Source organism: Mucor velutinosus (genome assembly GCF_035048745.1).
Source record: "Mucor velutinosus strain NIH1002 chromosome Unknown tig00001571, whole genome shotgun sequence".
Taxonomy (NCBI): Eukaryota; Fungi; Mucoromycota; class Mucoromycetes; order Mucorales; family Mucoraceae; genus Mucor; species Mucor velutinosus.
Window position 1 is genome coordinate 263,543 of NW_027041911.1, and position 21,465 is coordinate 285,007.

Consider the following 21,465-nt stretch of genomic DNA (forward strand, 5'->3'; position numbering starts at 1 on the left):
ATATAACGTTTGGTAACTCAAAGTCCAAGATCAAGTAAGGAACGTGTTTCCTATGATGTGATATGTCGCCTCAGGCTACTTCTACGTCATTTCACTTTCAACATCATGTCAAATCGAGTGGTATTCACTGTGCACATATGCTTATACTATGGGCGTACAATGAGGTCAGCATTACTTGCATGAAGCCTGTGAACCGAATGACGTTCAACAACGTGGTGGTGTGTGCGCAACGAGATATACGGTACAACACAACTCTGAACATATCTTTTCTTTGCTTACTAAACTTTTATTATCAGCGCGAACCATGAACAATAACAACAACAACAACAACAACAACAACAACAACAACAACAACGCTGCCAGTATTGACTTCACCGCAAGACTCTTGCAAGAAATGATGGCAATGAGATCCGAAATCAGCCAACAAGGCGTACAACTGAACGTCTTGAATGATGGATTTCGACAGCAATTCATGTCGCCATTGGAAGACGCAGGCAGCGATTTGGCAACAAGAAGCATCCTGGATCCCACTTACAGAAGCCAGGTACTATCAAACAGCAACAGAAGAGGTCCTCGGGTAATTGAAGCAAACCCTACCGGCAGGGCCAGAGCTTCTCCTGTGGAGAGATACAACGCAATGCTCCAGCATCTACACAAACTATGCAATGGGGCATCTGTACCCGATTTGACACCAGGGCAGCTCAAATCGCGCAGGGAGAAGCTCCACCGCACAGCAAAGAGGGTCTTGGAGGCTATACTGGTGATGCATCCGAATATCTCGCATTGGAATGCCCTGGACCATGTGCAGGATGAACAGGTATATTACAGCCTGGCACTGGAGGAGCAGGCCCTGCAACGGGACAATCTCATGATTTGTCTCTGCAAGAAGCAGTGGTGTGCCAGGTTGTTGCTCTCCCAGGCCTTCAAAGCAAATAGAGCAAGCAGAAACCGAGCTGCTGCTGCTGATGCTGCTGCTGATGCTGCTGCCAATGTTGCCAATGCTGCCAATGCTGCTGCCAATGTGTCTTTGCAAGAAAACGAGGCAAGAAGCCATCTTCTGGTAAGTAGCTCCTATTATTTGTTTTGGCCATGGCTAACATCTAAGTATTGGAAACATTTCAAATGCTTTTAGGAGACTGAATCAGCAATTGTTGGAGACAGTGATATTGCCCAGCTTGCTCAAACTGCCGGTGTTGGTAATGCTGAGGATGATGACAACCTTAGTACTACTAGCAATATGTAATGGTGTGTGCGTTTGTGAGATCTTGTATATTTCATCCAAAATAAAATTACTTTGCTTTTGTACATTTGATGCTGCCTTGCTCTATTGGGATTTGAGATGATGGATTAGCTGCGATGCCACATTTAAAATCACATTTGATAGGTCACTTCAGCTTAAAAAGTTACTTGATTTGGTTACATCAGTCTGATACTGTGCATGATTAGAGCGTGTTTCTATATTTTTAGATCGAAACTTTGTATATTTAGGTCATCCCTTGAGAAAAAAGTGCTTTTGTTTCTCTTTTTTCTTCATTTTTCATCTATTTTCACTTTAATTCTATCAGCATAAGAGACATGTGCTCTGTAGCAGCAAGAAGAAGAGGCAGCATTTACCGTCCATGGCTTTAAAGGTGGAGGCTAGGTTTCAATGCCATTGAAGAAGGAATACCATTTCAAATGTGCGCCGTGGGAAGCTTCATATCCCTGCCATAGTATCCAGGATGGAATCTTCATTTACATCCTTTCGAAACAACAAATTTATGGTATGTCCAATGCTTCTTGCCATATAAAAGCTAACAAATATCTTGTAGAAATGTAAAGGCGACTTTGCCAGGTCAATTTCGATGTCGCAAGTATGCCATTTGGTTAACCGTTTCCCTCCATCCTGCTGGTTCCATTTATCTGCTTTCTTGCTATCACTGTTCAAGTAGTAAGTCATCTTTTGCTGCATCATCAGGAAAAATCAGTCGTTACTCACCTGATAAGTTAACTAGTGCCAGCGTCGAGTGGGTCTGGCGGGTTTGGCTTGATAACTGAGCACATCTCTTGCATACTTTATGGATCCCCTTTTGCATCCAGTGAACAATGGCAGATGCTTCATAGTTGAATGATGCGGTCTATACATCTGATACTTCTGACGGCATAAGACGCATTAACATTCGTTCGATGTTTTCTTTTCAAGAATGTCTGCTCCCAATGAGTCGCTGCCTGGTGGTGTGCTGTACTTTCTATCTGTCTTGTGAAAGAGGTATTGTAGTCATCACGCCTTTGCTGGAACGCTTTACTAACTTGATTCAGTTCACATCTTTGCTGATAGGTACATGCACATCTTTGATATTATGCTGGCTTTTGTACAATTCGTTGCTCTACATGGAACACTGTTGATGGCTTCAACCTTTTCATTCTATGCTCTCTCTGGATCTCGCCTGGAAACATCACTTTTATATTGCCCTAAAAACTGATAATATTGGGAAACACGAAACAGTTCATACTGATCCAGGCTATTATTCTCAATTATCTTTGACTCTACTATAGCCTACAGCATGACCATTACCACTACAAGGCTTTACTATTGCACGTTTTTGGCACGTAGCCTTCGTTTACCCATTAAAATTAACCAATAATAAATGTATAAATATTTAAACCACAATTTCTGAGCCAATGAAAGCTGCCAATATTTAAACCACGAATTATGGGCCAATAAAAGCTACCAATATTTAAGCTGATTCAGACCTTCAATGATCCCATTTCAGCTCATCGATAGGTTCATGCGCGATCATGAATGTTCTCATTTGAGAACATGGATTTGCTCATTTAAGAACATCGATATTTTGATTTGAGAACATCGATGCGCTCATAAACAGCTACATTTGCTCTTATTTAAGAACATGGATGTGCTCATATGGGAACATCTCGGATGTTCTTATGAGAACATCGGCCGACTTATAATAGATCTTTAGGAACGCCGATGTTCCCATATGAGAGCATTTTCCACTTTTTGGGAACATCGATGCTCTCGAATGAGAACATAAAATAGATTCTTATATGAGCACCTCGATGTTCTCATGAGAACATCAGTTGGGCCGTAGTGATGTGTCTTATAGCGTGGATCATGAAGTGCACATCTGAAGCAACAAGCTCATATTGCATTAATCTTGGTGCCTATCCAGATATGGTAAACATCCGTAGTCAATGTCGGAATACAAGTATAAGTCTATAGTGCCATCCATGTCCGTGGTGCCATCTATAGCCTATATCTTATATAGTATGAATCTTATAGTACTAGCGTATCTGAAGTCCATATCTTCTTATAGTATAAATCGGTATCGTACATCTAATCCAGTGTACATACAGTTTATATCTAAATCTGGTAACTGGATGAACTGTCGGAATGCAGATCATAGTGGATGTATTCCACAGATATGATCAAGCCTTATAAGAGACACACCTTGTATAAGCAATTCACTAGAAAATTTAGTGAAAGCTTATTTACGATTGATGAGACTGACAAAGAAAAGGTCATCGCGGCATTTGCACAGAAAAGACTTAAGGATCCAAGCTTTACACACACCTGGGATTCGAAGATGAAATACGATCGTGCGTGGTTGTGGAGAAGAGTACGAAGAAAGGTGTCTGCTCCTGAAGTGTTGCTTCCTCTTTTAAAATCCTTGTTTCTTTCTTACGGCCCTCTGAAGTGCGCAAAATCTGGAAGAGCACTGTTTGATAAAAAATCTTGGGATCAAGCAGCTGCTGTCTTGAGAACAGTGCAGTTAGGCCATGTGTCTGATCCGCCAGATGTACAATTGTACATTAAGACAGGAAAATTGGACGATCTCAAGCTGACACTCTATAGATGCATCCGTGGAACAAACTCTTTAGAAGGCGGAGTCCATCAGAACTTGATTCGCAAGTTTGGATCGTTTGGTGCTGGTCCAGAGCTGGCTAATGCGATGCTTACTGAATACAGGCTGAGACATAATCTCGACGTGGGTTCAAAGAACAGGCATTCAGTCATTTACAAAAGCCATTATGATCCCTGGCTAGTTCAGCATATTGATCTCTTGCGTCAAAAAATGGGATTCAGTGCTGACACAAGAAACATCGCTTTGTCTGTGAATGCTTTGGAATATTGCGGTTCTGGTGAGCTCTTTGGTATATGCCCTTTACCAAATGAAGAGATGGTCAAAATTGGTATCTTGCCCTCTGAGATCACGGATGAGAGCTTGCCTCTTATAGACAAAACAATTCCACAGCTCCAAGACACTGTCTTCATGAAAGTTGGGTCAACTTTGCGCTCACATCTTGGCCGTTACAAGTTTGTTGCAAACAATCAATGTACAAAGTTTGCCGTGCTCGCTGTCCATACGATGAAGGAGAAATCCGAATTCAGGGTCATTTATGAAACTCACTACAAGAATAGCAACAATAGAAGGATAAATTTTGTTGATTTTGCCAGCAAGTTCAATGAAAAGGCCAACGGTATTGATATATTCTATAAAACCACGGATCATCTCGAGAAGTATTATAAAGATTTCGAATTACAAGACGGAGTATCCAAAACAGAGGAGATTCATCAAATAGCTTTGAGACTCATTGAGCATCAAGTCGTCTCCACTAATCAGCCTTCTCAACTACTGCCTGCAGCATCACCAAGAATACCATCCATCAACAATATTTTTGCTGTCGTTTCTGCTGCCACAATTGATGCACAAATACCGCCGCCATCTGTTTCATCGCAACTGCTTCAACCGCAACCACAACAGCCACACCTACAGCACAATGTCCTCCCTGCTGGCTACTATTTCCAGCCATCATTGCCTGTTCCTAGCCACAGATTACAAGATGTCTTGCCCGTTCCTGATCACAGGCCCCAAACTGCCTTGCTGGTCCCAACACACAGGTTCATCTCACCTCGACTGCAGATGTGCCATCCACATCCCTACCAGAAAGCACCAGTAATAACAAAAAGGGTTACAGCAAGAAAGTGTAAAGGTTGTGGAAGTGAAGTCTGCAATGGTAAAAACAAACGAACAGACTGTAGTAGTCCAAGATGTTTGAAATGTGCTGCGACATCTGGCTGTCCAGGTATCTGGGATGCCAAAAATTGCAACAGGTGATTGCAAAAATGATATATTGTCATCAGTTAAAGCCCACCTTTCTATAAAGCACACGTATACATTATTCCGTATTCGGATACTTTGAAATATACTTGCTAGTACCATAGGCACCGTGTCATTTAGACACCTACTACTCTTATGAACATCTTTTGCTTCGGCGTTAAATTTACTGTATGAGGCGATTACATGGATTAAAACCGTAAAATTCAAGAATTTAACTTGGATAATAATTTTGCCAATATCAGAGCAATATCACTTTCTACGTGCATTTATTACAATCAAAACCTTCAATTACAAAAAAATTTTGGCTTCGCCAAAATTACTAAATATGGAAATTCAAACAATTTTTGCCCCAGATATGTCATACACGCCCAAGATTGGACAGATTTCGTCTTTTTACGACCTCTTTAATCTGTTTTGTGTTATTCGACTATATAAACTGTAATGATCACACTACGCTTTCTAATAATACATTCTTGAAGTACTTTTCAAGGCGCTTCCAATGGTGCTAACTTTAATAAGTGTTTTGACTGAAATTACTGAGCAATTTAATAAAATATGAAATGACGTCTTTAGTGAAAATAGCCATATTTTGCATATGAAAGCCTCATAAAAGTGGTTTCAAAAGTTGCGTTGAATTGAGAGAAACATTTTGATTTATTATGTACCATAGTAAAAGTCTTCATTTTCAAGGTGAAAAATGTGATCGTTTGGTTTTCGATGAAAATCATGAGGGGCACCTCATGCTTTTTGATCGATTTTTGACCATGTTTTTTGGGTCTTCAAAAAATTGAGCAAAGGTGCCAGGAAATTACTACTACTCCAGCACAATTGTTTGGCGTTATACCGGTGGCTCAAAAAGGTCTACATGTCAAGATATAAAGGCATGAAAGTTGTTAAATTTAGCTGTATTTTTGCTTTATGGCTTTTATTTACACTTCATGAATCATATCTTGGGTAGCTGAAATTTTCTGGAAGAGTAGTTGCGCAGCCTGTGCAATTTTTAATTCGAATAGGAGGCATATTGATTTTGTCAAAGCTAATTCATGCAAATTTTGATGTGTTATGTTGCTGGTAATAGGCTTATTAACAATTGAAATAAAAACTTGAAATTGCTGCTTACTACTATATACTATGGTTTTGCATATTCTCTTCGCTACAATCAAGCCCTCGTATAGATCAATGTTTACCAAGCGTTGGATTAGACGCCTAATTACCATGGCCTTGCACTTTTGATTTGCTACGGTGAAACCCCCCATATATATATCTCAATGCTACCTAGTGTTGGATTAGATTCTTTACACCTTTGCTTCACTAAGGTAAACCTCCCCTATAAATCAATGTCATCAAGTATTGAATTAGATGCATTGTTATGTTCTTGGTGGAGGGGCTAAGCCCCTTCCCCCAAACCCCTTCCCCATTGCCGGCTTCGCCGGTGGTTATGCCCACCTTTGTTCTGGCTTTCAATACTATCAAATTTTAAAAGGATATGATTGGATTGTCTATTTTTTTTTCATAGTTTTCCAGTATATATATTTTAGATCTTTTTTAGTCACAGTGTTTAAGGCATCTTCCAGATTTTTAATTTCAAAGAAAACGCATTTTTCATGAATATATGCTCTTTCTTTGTTTCACCATAATCTTTTGACCTCCATCATCCTTAGGAAAATATTTTGGTTTTTGGCGTTTTTTAGATCTGTAGGAAATGAAATATCCAACTTATGTACCATTCAATGCGTTTAATTGCGGGCTACAGTATCGATTCAATTGATTGATATTGTTCACTTGTTACTCTTCTTCGAGATTATGAGAAAAAGCACCATTTTTGGAGGTTCTAGCTGTCGTTTTACAGTTCAAGCCCAGTAACCGTTTAATTCCCGATTAAAAAGGTCTAGCTGGGTACTCTCGTTTGCAAACATATATACCTCTAGGGTAACAATCAAGCAATTTTTTATACTTATTTGAGACGCTAAAGGAAACCTTTTGATGCAAAAAAAAACTGTTGAAAAATGATTGTTTTTCTCAATTGATACCGCTCTTCAATGCTCAAAGAGATACTATGTAATGTTGGAATACAGTCAACAAAGTACAAGAGATAAATCTTGTCATGTCAAAATAATACTACAATAAATGCAAAATTGAATCTGCTAAAGAACTACACTATTATTATTGAGAAGACATCCTCGGGATATATTTATATAATCTTCATTATGCTAAGGTTTACAGTATAATGATGAACTATAATACAAATAGGTTTGTTATATCAAATGTCATAGCAAGGTCTCATACGAAAGGTTTTAGGCTATTCTTAGGTCCTTTGGGTAAATCATGCTAATCATGATTTACAAATCAATTGTTGGGTAGATAGTAAACCTATTTGTATTATAGTTTATCATTATGCTATAAACTCTAGCGTAATGAAAAATATATAAATGCATCCTTGGGATGCATTCTTAATAAAAGTGTAATTCTTTGGCAGATTCAATTTTACATTGTATTTTGACATAGCAAGGTTCACTATCTACCCATCAAATCATTTGCAAATCATGATTAGCATGATTTACCCAAAGGACCTAAGAATAGCCCAAGGCCATTAGTGTGAGCCCTTGCTACGACATTTGATATACGACTGAACAGAAGTTTCTAGACAAATATGGAGATTTGGTCAATTCATAATGTTGAGAGGGCGCGGAAACGGGATGTTAGTTACTTGTGTTTTTGGATAAAATACTCTTATTCAACTATTAAGGGTTCTGACACGTCAAGTAGCTATTTCGATCAATACGACTTCTATAGTGAACAGAATAGAGACCAAACAGAAAAACAAACTTAAGGGGATTAAAGGACTCATTTATTGATATTGTATACGATTGATATGTATATGCTAACGACGTTGTTTGCTTGTTTGCTTGCTAACCTCACATATTCAATCCCAAGGCGGACGTCACCACTCACAACAATATGTAATGCGAATCATTACACATTTCCAGGGACCAGAAAAGACGCCATGAAGCAGGAGAAAGCAACAAATGAGCAGGCAACTGCAAAGGAGGGCCCATACGAGAGGTAATGATAGTCTTCGCAGGGCGCCAATACCTACGCAAAGCATCAAGAGCAAGACGAGCAACGGGAACAGCAGAACGAGACGAGTTGGAGACAGTTCAATGAGTACAATCTGGCATCCAAGAGGTAGCACCATCAGAACGGGGCATAGTAAAATAGCCTGCTTGAGACAAGACTATCTTACTATCTATAAAAAGCGGGAAACCAGAGAGACAGGACCACGATCACGGTTTAGAGCAAGAAACACAGGGCGCAAAACACGAGAGGACCGGGCAAGATGAGAGGTGACAGTATCAACAATACCAAGATCAGGTTGCCAGAAAGAGAGATCCGACACCACGAAACGAGGATCAAGAGATGATGGATCACGAGGAGGACAAACAGAAGGCAGAGTATTAAGTACAGAACACAAGGAAAGATCAAGATACCACTGAGCAGACCAACCAGAGGAAGGAACTAGCTTTGGCAATCTCAACAGAAGCTTTCCGAGATGTTTTAGAATAGGCATAGAAGACACACGAGACTGATACAGACCAGGAAAAGAAAACCACGGTAAGATGGACTTATGACCAGTATAGACTTCAAAGGCATACACCAGCCAAGAGGAGACAAAATCATTGGGAGAGGGTGGACGCAACAAACGCTGCAAATAGACAAGATGCAAAGCTAAGCTTTGATCTGCTATATCTACCAAACCAACACCACCAAACTTGCGAGAAAGACACAAAGTAGACCAGGCAACACCAGGGCGAAAAGACACCAGATACTCACGGACCACCGTAGTGAGAGACTTCAACCACGATGCAGTAGTATCACCACCAGGAACAAAGAAGACAGACAAAACACCAAATCACCAGGAAAACCAAACTGAAGCAGCACACGACAAAGATACTCAGGATGAACCCAATCATACGCCTTTTCTTGATCCAACAAAACAGCAACTTGAGGCAAATCAGGAGCAACAACACGCAAGTGAGACATCAACAACTGATTTAGCCAGCCATTGTCAGAGATCAGACGATGAGGAAGAAAGCCAGTTTGATAGGGGTTAATTAACTTTGGCAACACTTGATTCATACGACTAGCAATGCGCTTTGTAAATAACTTGGGATCACTGTTAATTAAGGACAAAGGTCCTCATTTAACCAACAACTAAGAGTCATCCTTTTTGAACAACAGCACCATACGAGTTTGCTGCCATGAAGGAGGAAACACACCAGAAAAAGCTGCACTCAACACATCCACAAGCAAGTCAGGAACATCAGTAAAGCAAACCGTCAAGACCAGGGCTTTTAGACTTGGGAGTATGAGTGAGGCAGAGACACCAACACATCAGGGGTTGGAAGCTCCATTAGCATATCACCATCCAAAGATGATAGACATTCCCCAGCAAGGACAATTCAGAGTTCAGTCTTTGCAACAAATTGCGCAGTCCAAAGATGTCCATAAGTCAGAATGCGTTAACATTTGTGGTAGAAGCACATCAAACCCACTTTATCGTAGAAGCAACAAGAAGGATACACACTTCCTAAACGTTGCAAACCACATACTTTATATTTTGCCTATTAAATAGATGCAAGTTGTGTGTTATTTATTTCCAAATGAATATGAAGAAAGATCCAATAACCAATCAAGAGGGGGAACAGAAGAAAACAGACAATAAAAGAGAGAGAGAGAGAAAAAAAAAAGTTAAAATGTTTATATATATATATACAGTTTCTAGGTGTGGTATTGCAAAGCAGTATCAATGGGATAGCGGTTTCTAATTGTAACAATGTGTGTCTCTTTAAACAGCAAAGGATTCTCCACATCCGCAAGTTCCTTTTGCATTGGGATTGTTGAATACGAAATGTTCAGACAACTTGTCTTGGACGAAATCCATCTCACTACCCAACACAGTAATCAAGGCCTTTGAATCCACTAACACTGTAACGCCTAATAAGATAGTTAGCTTTGTTGTAAGATTGTCGACTCGATGAAGTTTGCTCCATTTTTGAATACTCACCATCTTGATTGACTATTTCATCAAATTTTCCTTTCGAATCTGTGAATTGTAAATCGTATGAATTGCCAGAACATCCTTTCTGCTTGACTCCAACTCGCAAGTATTGTGGGGTGGGGCCTTCAGTCAATGCCTTCAATCGAGAAACTGCTGCTGGTGTCTAAATAACAGGGGTTGAGTGATTGAGTATTCGTAGTGATAATGTTGATAAGGGTCTTACCAAGGTCAATGCAGCCTTTCTTAAGCGAAGTCGTGAGCTTGTGTTTCCGGATTTTATCGAATTCGTGGCAGCTTGCTTAAGGATAGCGTTGAAATGCATTTTGAATGAATTTGTATTTGTAAGAAATAGAAGAAAAAAAAAGAAATGAAAAAGTGTGGGGTGAATCTCTGATATTTTTAAGAGGAAAAACAAAATTACAGCATGCTGATGTTATTTGAATAACAGCCGATGGCTAACATTTCATTGGTTGAAATTAGCTTTCATTTCCACACTCGCAGTAGTTTCAAAAAAGATGTGTTGTTCATTTGCATAATGCAATGCCTCTCTGACCATGTGCATTTGTATCAAGGTTTGCGTGTATGACAGACGTTAATATTACACACCGTCTCGTAAATTGAAGAGACAAAATCTGATACCATCTTCATCATTGTCTTTCCAAATGGAGCATCCATGTGCCTGAGGATTTGCCACCATTTTTTGCTCAAACTGCAACAGCTTTCTCACACCTGAGGTGACTCCGACTATGGCAATGAGTACATCACGGGATTCATCAGGCTATGTCAAGCTGCTATTTTAAACACTCTTTTTTCTTCTTGTTGTGATATTGTTCTCCATCTCTTGCTATCCGCCCTCTTACGCCAACATGCCATTCCTGAAGAGAACGAAAAAAGTGCGTGTGTACAAGTGCAGCTGCTCTTGATGCATGTCCTCACTCACTGAAAATCATGTAGGTGCTTTTAATGGGCAGATGCGGTGCAGGAAAATCATCTATGCGATCCATCATCTTTCATAACAATATCGCCAAAAAGACAAGAGATCTCGAGCCTACAAGTAAGACTGGATTTGCAGTATCATTGAATCATGTTGACACTCATTTCTGTTGACCAACTGCTGCAGTCTTGTGGGATAATAAAACCAATGTGCAATTTCTAGGAAACCTGCATTTGAATCTATGGGATTGTGGAGGGTTTGTTGCTTATGTGCGTCGTTTATTTGCGTTCAAGAAACTAATGTCTCGGCGATTCGCTCTAGTCAAGATGATTCATTCAATGACTACCTGACAACATATCGAAACTTGATTTTCAAAGATGTCCACGTTTTGATCTATGTGTTTGACGCCATCAGTGCAGAGCTCGACAAGGACATTCATTACTATCAATCCTGTCTGGAATCCATTCTAATGCATTCTCCAAATGCCATTGTATTTTGCCTGATGCACAAGATGGATCTTATTCAAGAAGAGAGGCGTGATATGGTGAGCACGTGAAACGTAGATTGTCCCCAAGATGTCACTGAATGGATAGAACCCATTTGTAGATGTTTGAAAAACAAAAGTTAGAGCTTCAAGTCAGATCCGAGCCTATTCAGATACAAGCATTTCAGACTTCCATATGGGACGAGACATTGTACGCAGTAAGGATGACGCTATTCTTGCCACAGCCAGACCATGGAAACTGAATGTGTGGATTATGTAGGCCTGGGCCAAGATTATCCATTGCTTGATACCCAACATGAATGAATTACAAGCTAGTTTGGATACATTTTGTTCCATCTGTGGAGCCGATGAAATTGTCCTTTTTGAAACGACAACATTTCTAGTGATTGCAAATTCAGCATCCATTCATCATCCAGATGCACATCGATTTGAAAAGATCAGCAGTATTATAAAGCAGTTTAATCTCTGTACAAGGTTTGACAAGAATGAAATCACACTGGCACACACACACACATTGTCATACATGATCTCTCACTCCATCATCAATTATAGAAAAGAGGGATATTCGAAACAGATGGAAATCAAAGGAAGCAATTTCACAGCATTTTTCGACTCCCTGACAAAGAATACAAGTGTATTACTGATCATCTCGGATACAGACATAAGTAAATACATGGCTATGGTGAGCCTTTGAATGATGGCTACTGACATTTCTTGCAATCGTAGCGTCTGCTGCAACTCAAGTGAATATTGCAGCAGCAAGAAGACATTTCGAAAAGCTGGAACATGTTGAAGCTGCCTAACGTTCTGATAAATCAAGAAAAAAAAAAGCATTGGCATTGATGAATCACACTATATGAATGGATGTTGATGGATCCAACAGCTACGCCTACTCACATGGCATCATCTTGAATAAACTAATACCATCCCACGTATTCCATACATGAACCAATGAGCAAACATGTTGCTTTGCATTTCAAATTGATTGTCCACACACACACACACACACACACATTAAACAAAGGAACCAATGACATTGGTGGCTTAGTTCTGATTTGGGCAAGAGAGGATGGGAGGAGAAGGGCAGGGAAAGACAGCAAAGAAAGGGAAACTCATTCAAACCCTTTTGGCCTACAACCATCCAAGCATTTCAAATAATTTTTTTTTTTTTTAGTGTCATTTTAGTTTTTTCTTCTTTTTCATTTTTTTTTTGTCATCTTAACAAGAAATATACTTATAAAGCCAACAAAGACGATAAACGACTCTAAAAAAAAAAGTATATTTCTAGTCAAGCAAAAAAAAAAAAAAAAAAAAAAAAAAAGAAACCAGAATTATACACGTTCAAGTGAGTTTGAGATCCTCTGGAATACCCAGCATGCAAAGTGCTGATACTAGGCTAGTGTAAGAATATTTTATAATCGGTTAATTTTTTTTCTTTTTCTTTTTTTTTTTTTTTTTTTTTTTTTTTTTTTCTCTCTCTCTCTCTCTTTTTGTTTAACATAATAAATGCTCTTTATTAGACCTTCCAAGACGATATCCCTGGGTTTTGAGAATAATAGTCTAGATTATGAGCTACCACAACAACAGCAACAACATTCGCACTCACAAGAACAAGGTAAGCTTACTAGACCATGTCCCAGTTCAACATGGAGATCTCAAAAATCTTGCTGAATCACAACCAGATACATCGAATATGGTCCATGGTCATGAAACAATAATGGAGGCAACTACGAATTTGAATGAATTGACACTCTCTTCTTCATTGACTTGTGACGAACGTATGGAACAAGAACGCTACGACTCATTCCTCAGTCAACAAGCATCCGATTCTGATGATGATGAAGAGCAGCCACCACCGCCATCTCCACAAAAGGACGACGACGAGGAGGAGGAGGACGATGATGATGTGGTAGTAGATGTCGTACATGAAGAGCAACCTCAACTTCCCTCTGCAACAGCTGACGCTATGGAGACTTACTGCAATATAACCGAAAACATTTACTGTGGATCAGCTACTGGCAAGTCAATTGCAGAAGAGAGTATGCCCTGCGAATGTAAATACCGGCCTGATATCGACAACCCAGACGCAGCGTGTGGCGACGACAATTACTGCATCAACAGAATGATGTTTATGGAATGTATGGTCGACGATTGTCCCTGTGATAGATATTGCCGTAACAGACGCTTCCAATTACGGCAGTATGCACGCGTTGATGTCATCAGAACCGATAAAAAAGGCTTTGGATTGAGAGCATTGACGGATTTACCAACGTACAGTATAGGCAACGAGTGCTTGACAGACTTAGAAAGCTTATTTTATTTGATATAGAAATGCATTTATCATGGAGTACATTGGCGAAGTCATCCCAAATCACGAATTCATCAGACGAACAAAAGAGTACGAAGCTGCTGGTTTGGAGCATTATTATTTCATGACACTGAAAACCGATGAAGTAAATGATTTGGATGCTTTGCAGTTTGCTGATCTGCTTATTCACACTTTTTTTTTTTTTTTTTTTCCTTGTAGATCATTGATGCAACAAAAAAGGGCTGTCTGGCAAGGTTCATCAATCATTCTTGTAATCCCAACAGTGTGACACAGAAATGGGTTGTTGGCAAAAATATGCGAATTGGCATCTTCACTCGTCGTCCAATTAAGGCGGGTTCAGAATTGACATTTGATTACAAGTTTGAACGTTATGGGTAAGGCTTGCTCTTGACACTTGATTTCCAGGTTGGTATTGACTTGCTTTATAGTGCCGTAGCTCAGAAATGTTATTGTGGTGAAGCGACATGTAAAGGCTTCATTGGTGGTTCCATGAAGAGCGACACTGCGAAATCCTCAGCAACAGTATCGAGCGATTTGATCCTGGATCAAGACGATGAAGACGAAGACGACGATGACGACGACGACGACGATGACGATCCAAATAATGACATGATGCAAGATGAAGGACAGACACAGAGCCAGAAATCCATGGCAGAAGCAGTGACATTGACGCAAAAGAAAATGCTGCGAAAAATGCATCGACGTCGAGCATCCGAACCATTGCAAGATCCTCGCGAAGTACAGTCGTTTGTCAAACGTATGCTGGATTCTGTTGGAAAATCACACCTTGTCTTGAAATTATTACTGCGACTAGAGCTCACGGATTCAGATACCCCACAAGGAAAAGATGTGTTGAAAAAGTTTGTGCGTCTTCATGGCCTCAAGATGCTCAAATTCTGGCTAGGTGAATGGAAAAGCGATCCTGTGATACTGCTCAAAGTATTGCAGGTCTTGTCCAAGCTACCGTTGGCCAACAGAAATGGTTTGGAGGATTGCAAGATGCTAGAAATCGTTGGAAAACTATCACAGCATCAAGATGAAGGCATCAAAAGCCTGGCGACGCAGTTGTTAATTGATTGGAGTTTGCTAAAGAGTGTGTACCGTATTCCCAAGCGCATCCCCACGGAGCCCACTTTGCGACGCAAGAGTGAAGCAAACGCCAAATGCAATGACGATAATGACTCACAGATATCAGCAGACGTGCCACCACCGCGGTACGATTCAAGCAGAGAGTTTTTTGATCCAGACGACGATTATTTCGAGTATTTGCCCATGGATGTGGACGCTGCTGAAATTCAATGGAAGATGGAATACCCACCACAATCAGCTATCCCAACAGCACCTAAAGCCATGATTGATGCATGCATTAAAAATGGATTTTATGGCTATGGTGGCCGGCCTCCTCGATCTTATTCCCACAACGAGCCATCATCTAGTGTGGAACAGCAGCAGCACGAAGAGATGTACAATCCTTACAAAAACAAGTACGACTCACCCTTCAATGCTTCATCCCCAGCTGCCTCTGTCTCCACAACCTCTGTCTCTCAAATACCTACCAAACCAGCAGGACAGATATCACCCAAATTACCGAATAACTGGAAATCAGCTTATGCAGAAGATGGCGCCATTTACTACTATCACCGTATCACAGGAAAAACACAATGGCAGGTACCAGAAGAACGAGTGAGCTCCATTGAAGGTGTGAATCAGTCGGATTTAGAGGATCTTGTTGAAAAAACGATTCAAGAAACAGAAAACAAAAAAAAGAAGCGCAGTGCAAGTCCAGCAGGATCCGTCACGACGGCGAGCACACCTCGTATTATTACACCATCAGCGAGCAGAAAAGGCTCTCCAGCAGTGTCGAGTTTAGACGAAACCGAACTCAAGAAAGAAGTGGGCAAAATTGTGACAAAGTACCTGAGCTCAAAGCAAAAAAAGCTGTGGAATGGGGACAAGCACTTGTTCAAGGAGTTGGCGAGAAAGGTAACGTTTTCTAGAACTGTAGCTTAAATTATATGTACACTTACCTCTGGACTGATCATGTGTAGACCACACATCATATCGTTGAGAGAGAAATGAACTCGAATCGAAAAATCCAATCCATGAACAGCAGCGTCAAATCAAAGATTGAAAAGTTTATCGATGCACATGGAGCGGAATTTGTGATCAAGGTACAACGCAAGATGAAATCAAGCAAAGGGAAATCAACAGAGAGTCCATCCAGTGTGATTTCAGAAAAGATGGCAACGCCTATGGAGGTGGATATACCTACATCGCCTGTCTCGACGAAACATGAAGCTTCACCACCGCAAGATCCTCCTCCTTCTCTTCCTCTGAGGTCTACGAATACGAATACGAATACGAATACGGACATGCCTTGTACGAATACAGCAGCTGCAGCCACTACAACCAATTCGGCTATAACAACTGCAGCAGCGACGAAACCAGCATCTCCTGCTCCAACCACAACTGCCAATGCTGCTACCACGTCGACCACTACATCAGCGGACTACCACGTGGAAGGCAACAACAGCAAGCCCAAGGAAGATGTCTATTATCGTCGCAGTAATGGTAACAGATCGCCACCGCCTTATCGCTACGAGTATGTCCGACCAGGCTATACTCGACCCTCACCTTATTATCACAGCAACAGCTATTACCGTTACGCACGTCCACCCTCACCTTATTATCGAAGCAATCGCTATAGAAGATCACCCCCACCTCCTTTTTATCGTCAAAATTCATCACGACGAGGTTCCTTATCAGACGATGAAATGGATAGAAGAAGATGGGATTAAATAAGAAAAAAAAAAAAAACTCCAGAAAATCTTGTACATCATTCCAATACACACACACATATTGTAAATACGTTTATAACGAAAAAAAAAAAGAAGGGAAAAAAAGAAGAAGGGAAAAAAGCTTGTATTGTTTTACCTGTTTTTATTATTAATAATATACATTCATTTTTCAGCACAAGTGTAAATTTGTAGTTCAACACCATGTATAGTCTTTTGAAAATTTCATCAATATTAAACATTTTAAACAAAACGATCTCCATGGTACTTGTAGGACGAATTTCGTTATGTACCAATATGTCAAAGATGACCAAGGGCTTTTAATTACATGTAGTTTCCTTTTGCTTGAATGGTTGCTATGTTGTTTAAAAACACATGTTTGTTGTACGAGTCCCTCTTTCTCTCTCTCTCTTTTTGCATGAATCAGCCGGTTAAATGTTTAATACGTAGAATGCCTGATTGCATGACCTATGAACAAGGTGCTTTGATTGAACCTCTCACTGTTGCAGTTCATGTTGTGAAACGCACACCTGTAGTAGAACTAGGTTCATCTTCCTCCATCATTGCCATTGGTGCCGGCCCTATTGGGCTCTTTGTGGCAGCGGTGGCACATGCTCGAGGTGTTTCCGATTGTCTTGTCATGGACATTGACCAAACACGCTTGGATTTTGCTCAGCAGTATCTGCCTGGTATCAAAACCGAATTACTGCCCATGCCAATGCATCTTTTGCAGGTGGCATGGGCAGAACAGCAAGCTGTTTTATTGCAATTGAGTGCAGATGCCATTGACGTTGTATTTGAATGTACAGGGGCTGAGACCAGCATTTGCTTAGCTATGCACACAGTACGTCGAGGAGGTGTCGTCATGTTGATTGGCATGGGCATGGTGCAATGTGTGATGCCCATTGATTTGATATCGACGCGGGAGATTGATGACAGGGGCAATTTTAGATATGCTCAGGCACATGAAGAAGCTATTGCATTGGCGGCTCATGGATACGTATCTATGGAGGAATTGGTCACACATCGTTTTTCATTAAGCCAAACAGTGGACGCCTTTGAGCAAGCACAGCAATCATCTCATGTCATCAAGATTCATATTGCATGTTAATGTAATTTATAGTTTCTCAAAAAAGGCAAATTTAAACAGATCAAGCAATTGTATAAATAGAAGTCGTTGCCCGTCTTGAATACTACATGTTACACTGCTTTTGATTATTTGAATGTGTGTAACTAAAAAAAACAGTATATGAATTAGTGCAATCATGGTTATTCAATAGGTGAAAGGAGTATACAATGGCACTGTAACTATGCTCTGATGAATGGCACTTTAACCTCAGATACAGGTTTATATGCGTATCTAGCCAGACCCTTTAAAAAAAACAGACGCAGAAAAAAAAAAAGAGGAGAGCAATTAGCAGAGTCAGAGATTGCAATCTCATGTAAGTGTAACCAGCACTATGATGAAAATGCTATAAATCAAGGTGTATGGGTGGGTGGGGATGTTTCTGGATATTCCTCTCTTTTTCTCTCTCTTTTTTTTTTTTTTGAAAAAAGAAAAAAAAAAAATGAAGCTCTTTATAGCCACCTTACTCTCCTTTTTGCTTTCTATCATCACTTTGGCAAGCGCTGTTGACAGACCAACAGCCTCATTGCCTGCTGTTTCTGGCGGTATTGTGTGTGCCATGTCATTATGTCCAACTGCAACATTAAGCAAGAGAGATTTAACATGCCCAGCTCATTGTAAGGATAACTGCAAGATCATTGATGATCAATGCTGTCCTGGTGTTCAAAAGGCTGTTTGTAATAATAGCAGTGATGCAAGCTCTGCTGTCGAGTCATCTACAGCCGTAGCTACTCCAACTGCAGTCAGCAGCAGCAGCAGCAGCAGCAGCAGTAGCAGCAGCTCCATTATCAGCACATCTTCCAGCGTCGCATCGTCCTCTGCCCAACCAACACCATCTTCTGCTGCTGGAAACACTGCATCTAGCAGTGCTGTGGTATCTTACAAGGTGGTCCTGTCATCCTTTGTATTGGTCTCTATCATCACTTTGATTGTAAATGCTTTGTAATATGGTGACAAAAGCGGATAGTCAAATTTTTATCACACACTTGCTAGTGTTGTACCAATCCAAATCTCTCAATAAATAAATGAACGGTCTCCTTCCTTTGTTTCCTCTCTCTCTCTCTCTCTCTCTCTCTCTCTCTCTCTCTCTCTCTCTCTCTTCCCTTTTAGTCTATTTGATTTTATGTTATGCTCAGCTATTTCTCATATCATGGCATTGAGCAATTCAAAGTTACCTTGCTTGTGTGTGTAATATGCTTATTGTTAACGCAATGCCATGCCATGATGACGGATAAACGACGTTTGGAGCTCAAGTAAGTGTTGTTGTTGTTGTTGTTGGCATATGCACATGTGGTTTGCAACTGTAGTAACTTGGAATTATGTAGAGATCTAACAAAGGTAAGGATTTTCAGCAGGCATTTAGCCAAAAGACACGTATTCATATGATGGACCAGGAAATGTTTGATCATGGCTGGAACAATTATATGCAGCACGCTTATCCAGAAGATGAGGTAAGAAAATATAAAAGAGAGAGAGAGAGAGAGAGAGAAGCCAACTACATGCCAGAGCGCTAATACCTACAATGATTAGCTGAATCCTTTCAAATGCACTGGCAGGGGCAGCGATAAATATAATCCGTAGGTGCATAGCTTACAGTGACAAGAAGAAAAAGATAACTAAGTTACAATGTAGAAACAACATCAATATCAACGATGTCTTGGGAGATTACTCACTTACACTCGTGGATACATTAGACACATTGGCTGTAACTATCACGCTATTTTTCAAATGGCTACGATAAGACTTACTGATCACCAGTGCCACAACAGATGCTAGGAACGCAGGAACAATTTGAAGAAGCTGTGGACAGAGTGATAAAAACTGTGTCATTTAGTCAAGACAACAAGGTTCAAGTGTTTGAAGTCAATATCAGAGCGCTTGGTGGTCTGGTAAAGTGTACATGCAACGCCTTGATCCACACTGCGTATTCACTCCACATAATTAGCTCTCTGCTCATATGCTAGCCACAGACCCATCTTTCAATCATACCATTCAAGGCTACAACGACGAACTACTGTACATGGCCAAAGATTTGGCGGACAGATTGATGCCTGCATTTCAAACCTCCAAAACTGGCATTCCATTTCCTCGAGTCAATCTCAAAAGAGGCGTACCACCATCCGAGACCACAGAGACTTGCACGGCGGGCGCTGGTAGTTTGATTCTGGAGTTTGGTGTTCTAAGTCGATTGACAGGCGATCCAACATACGAACAAGCAGCCAAAAAAGCGCTCAAGGCAGTATGGCATCGTCGGTCTCATCTCAACTTGCTAGGCAACGTAATTGACATACAAACTGGCCATTGGATTCACACAGCCTCATCGACAGGTGCTGGTATTGATTCTGTATTTGAGTACATGTTGAAAGCACATGTGCTATTTGGCGAGCAAGAATACAAGGATATGTTTGATCAAGCCTACAAAGCACTCTTGCTGTATGTGCGTGATCCATCCGGCTACTTGTATCGCAATGTACACATGAGCACAGGCTCTTTGATGAGCTACTGGGTCGATAGTCTCAGTGCCTTCTTCCCAGGTCTACAAGTACTGCAAGGCGATTTGGATTCGGCCATCAAGCACCATCTGGTATTTTACAACATTTGGCGTCGATATCATGCGTTGCCCGAACGGTTTGATTTCTACCAAAAAACAGTGGATTTGCCTTATTACCCACTGCGGCCTGAATTCATCGAGTCCACCTATCATCTGTACATGGCGACCAAAGATCCGTTCTACTTGGAGGTGGGAGAAATGGTGGTAGAGGATCTGAATAATCGCACTCGGGTCCCCTGTGGATTTGCTTCCATTGGCGATGTCAGATCAGGAAGACTAGAGGACCGTATGGAAAGTTTCATGCTGAGTGAAACCCTCAAGTACTTGTATCTCTTGTTCGATGCGGATCATCCTATCAATACCATGGACAGCAACTATGTGTTTACAACAGAAGGCCATGTTTTGGGACTACCGAAAAAGTATCTTTATCATAGTAGCAACAGCAACATAGCTAGCAAACCAGCGATAGCAACACTGCAACAATCTCCAGCTGGCACATGTCAACGCTATAATCCAAGTAGGAGACACTATGCATCTCTGCCCAATGCATTAGAAATGACAACAATGCCATACCAGCCTCATATGGATGTAGCAGCTCACATGGTTGGCTATGCCATTACCACGCCAACGCTACCGCCTCTATCTCCACATGGATACTGTGAATCGCCATATCATGCCATCAAATCGTACAGTGTGTCGTTTGGATTCTCTTCGCCAGCAGAACGGCTCTTTAAGCAACAACACAACAACAACAACAATTTGATGGAAATTTTGGGCGGATATTTGGCTAAATCGTTGTCAGGACTCAAGCTTGAATTGATTAGTGGTGGCAGAAAGAATGAGTATTTTGTCAAAGGAGGTTAGTTTCTGTTGTATGATACATGTATACCCCTTCATTACTATATATCCTTGTATATTATCGCCCTTTTTTTTCATATTACACATCACATCATCATAGACCTTCATATTGATCTCTCCAACAAAAAAAAAAACTCATTTATATTTTCACTTTCTACTCTATCTCTTCCTTTTTTTTTGCAACACTA

General features: G+C 40.6%; 9 protein-coding genes across 9 annotated transcripts; 7 read left to right on the plus strand and 2 right to left on the minus strand.

Annotated features, from left to right (window-relative positions):
• Positions 1 to 304: 304 nt before the first annotated feature.
• On the plus strand, positions 305 to 1,243 carry COQ5 (2-hexaprenyl-6-methoxy-1,4-benzoquinone methyltransferase; the record flags this gene model as incomplete). Its single annotated transcript, XM_064832168.1, has 2 exons — positions 305 to 1,060; positions 1,133 to 1,243. 2 exons carry the CDS (start codon positions 305 to 307, stop codon positions 1,241 to 1,243), a joined length of 867 nt encoding a protein of 288 aa, XP_064679871.1.
• A 2,179-nt stretch (positions 1,244 to 3,422) lies between these two features.
• Positions 3,423 to 5,117, plus strand: SHY1 (surf-like protein; the record flags this gene model as incomplete). The annotated part of the gene is made up of 1 exon (XM_064832169.1): positions 3,423 to 5,117. One exon carries the CDS (start codon positions 3,423 to 3,425, stop codon positions 5,115 to 5,117), a length of 1,695 nt encoding a protein of 564 aa, XP_064679872.1.
• A 3,250-nt stretch (positions 5,118 to 8,367) lies between these two features.
• On the minus strand, positions 8,368 to 9,257 carry ATC70_013002 (uncharacterized protein; the record flags this gene model as incomplete). Its single annotated transcript, XM_064832170.1, has 2 exons — positions 8,368 to 8,970; positions 9,027 to 9,257. 2 exons carry the CDS (start codon positions 9,255 to 9,257, stop codon positions 8,368 to 8,370), a joined length of 834 nt encoding a protein of 277 aa, XP_064679873.1.
• Positions 9,258 to 9,966: 709 nt separating this feature from the next.
• ISU1_2 (iron-binding protein) lies at positions 9,967 to 10,501 on the minus strand (the record flags this gene model as incomplete). Its single annotated transcript, XM_064832171.1, has 3 exons — positions 9,967 to 10,115; positions 10,186 to 10,342; positions 10,403 to 10,501. The coding sequence occupies 3 exons, from the start codon at positions 10,499 to 10,501 to the stop codon at positions 9,967 to 9,969; spliced, it is 405 nt and encodes a 134-aa protein (XP_064679874.1).
• A 544-nt stretch (positions 10,502 to 11,045) lies between these two features.
• ATC70_013004 (Cyclin domain-containing protein) lies at positions 11,046 to 12,421 on the plus strand (the record flags this gene model as incomplete). Its single annotated transcript, XM_064832172.1, has 8 exons — positions 11,046 to 11,072; positions 11,134 to 11,233; positions 11,300 to 11,369; positions 11,435 to 11,657; positions 11,720 to 11,815; positions 11,878 to 12,092; positions 12,171 to 12,283; positions 12,345 to 12,421. 8 exons carry the CDS (start codon positions 11,046 to 11,048, stop codon positions 12,419 to 12,421), a joined length of 921 nt encoding a protein of 306 aa, XP_064679875.1.
• Positions 12,422 to 13,124: 703 nt separating this feature from the next.
• ATC70_013005 (uncharacterized protein) lies at positions 13,125 to 16,745 on the plus strand (the record flags this gene model as incomplete). Its single annotated transcript, XM_064832173.1, has 6 exons — positions 13,125 to 13,233; positions 13,301 to 13,889; positions 13,948 to 14,071; positions 14,146 to 14,321; positions 14,376 to 15,930; positions 15,996 to 16,745. The coding sequence occupies 6 exons, from the start codon at positions 13,125 to 13,127 to the stop codon at positions 16,743 to 16,745; spliced, it is 3,303 nt and encodes a 1,100-aa protein (XP_064679876.1).
• Positions 16,746 to 17,193: 448 nt separating this feature from the next.
• Positions 17,194 to 17,853, plus strand: ATC70_013006 (uncharacterized protein; the record flags this gene model as incomplete). The annotated part of the gene is made up of 1 exon (XM_064832174.1): positions 17,194 to 17,853. One exon carries the CDS (start codon positions 17,194 to 17,196, stop codon positions 17,851 to 17,853), a length of 660 nt encoding a protein of 219 aa, XP_064679877.1.
• A 457-nt stretch (positions 17,854 to 18,310) lies between these two features.
• Positions 18,311 to 18,814, plus strand: fim1_2 (fimbrin; the record flags this gene model as incomplete). The annotated part of the gene is made up of 1 exon (XM_064832175.1): positions 18,311 to 18,814. One exon carries the CDS (start codon positions 18,311 to 18,313, stop codon positions 18,812 to 18,814), a length of 504 nt encoding a protein of 167 aa, XP_064679878.1.
• A 275-nt stretch (positions 18,815 to 19,089) lies between these two features.
• ATC70_013008 (uncharacterized protein) lies at positions 19,090 to 21,283 on the plus strand (the record flags this gene model as incomplete). Its single annotated transcript, XM_064832176.1, has 7 exons — positions 19,090 to 19,121; positions 19,194 to 19,206; positions 19,263 to 19,319; positions 19,399 to 19,445; positions 19,501 to 19,573; positions 19,638 to 19,757; positions 19,814 to 21,283. The coding sequence occupies 7 exons, from the start codon at positions 19,090 to 19,092 to the stop codon at positions 21,281 to 21,283; spliced, it is 1,812 nt and encodes a 603-aa protein (XP_064679879.1).
• Between the last annotated feature and the right edge of the window lie 182 nt (positions 21,284 to 21,465).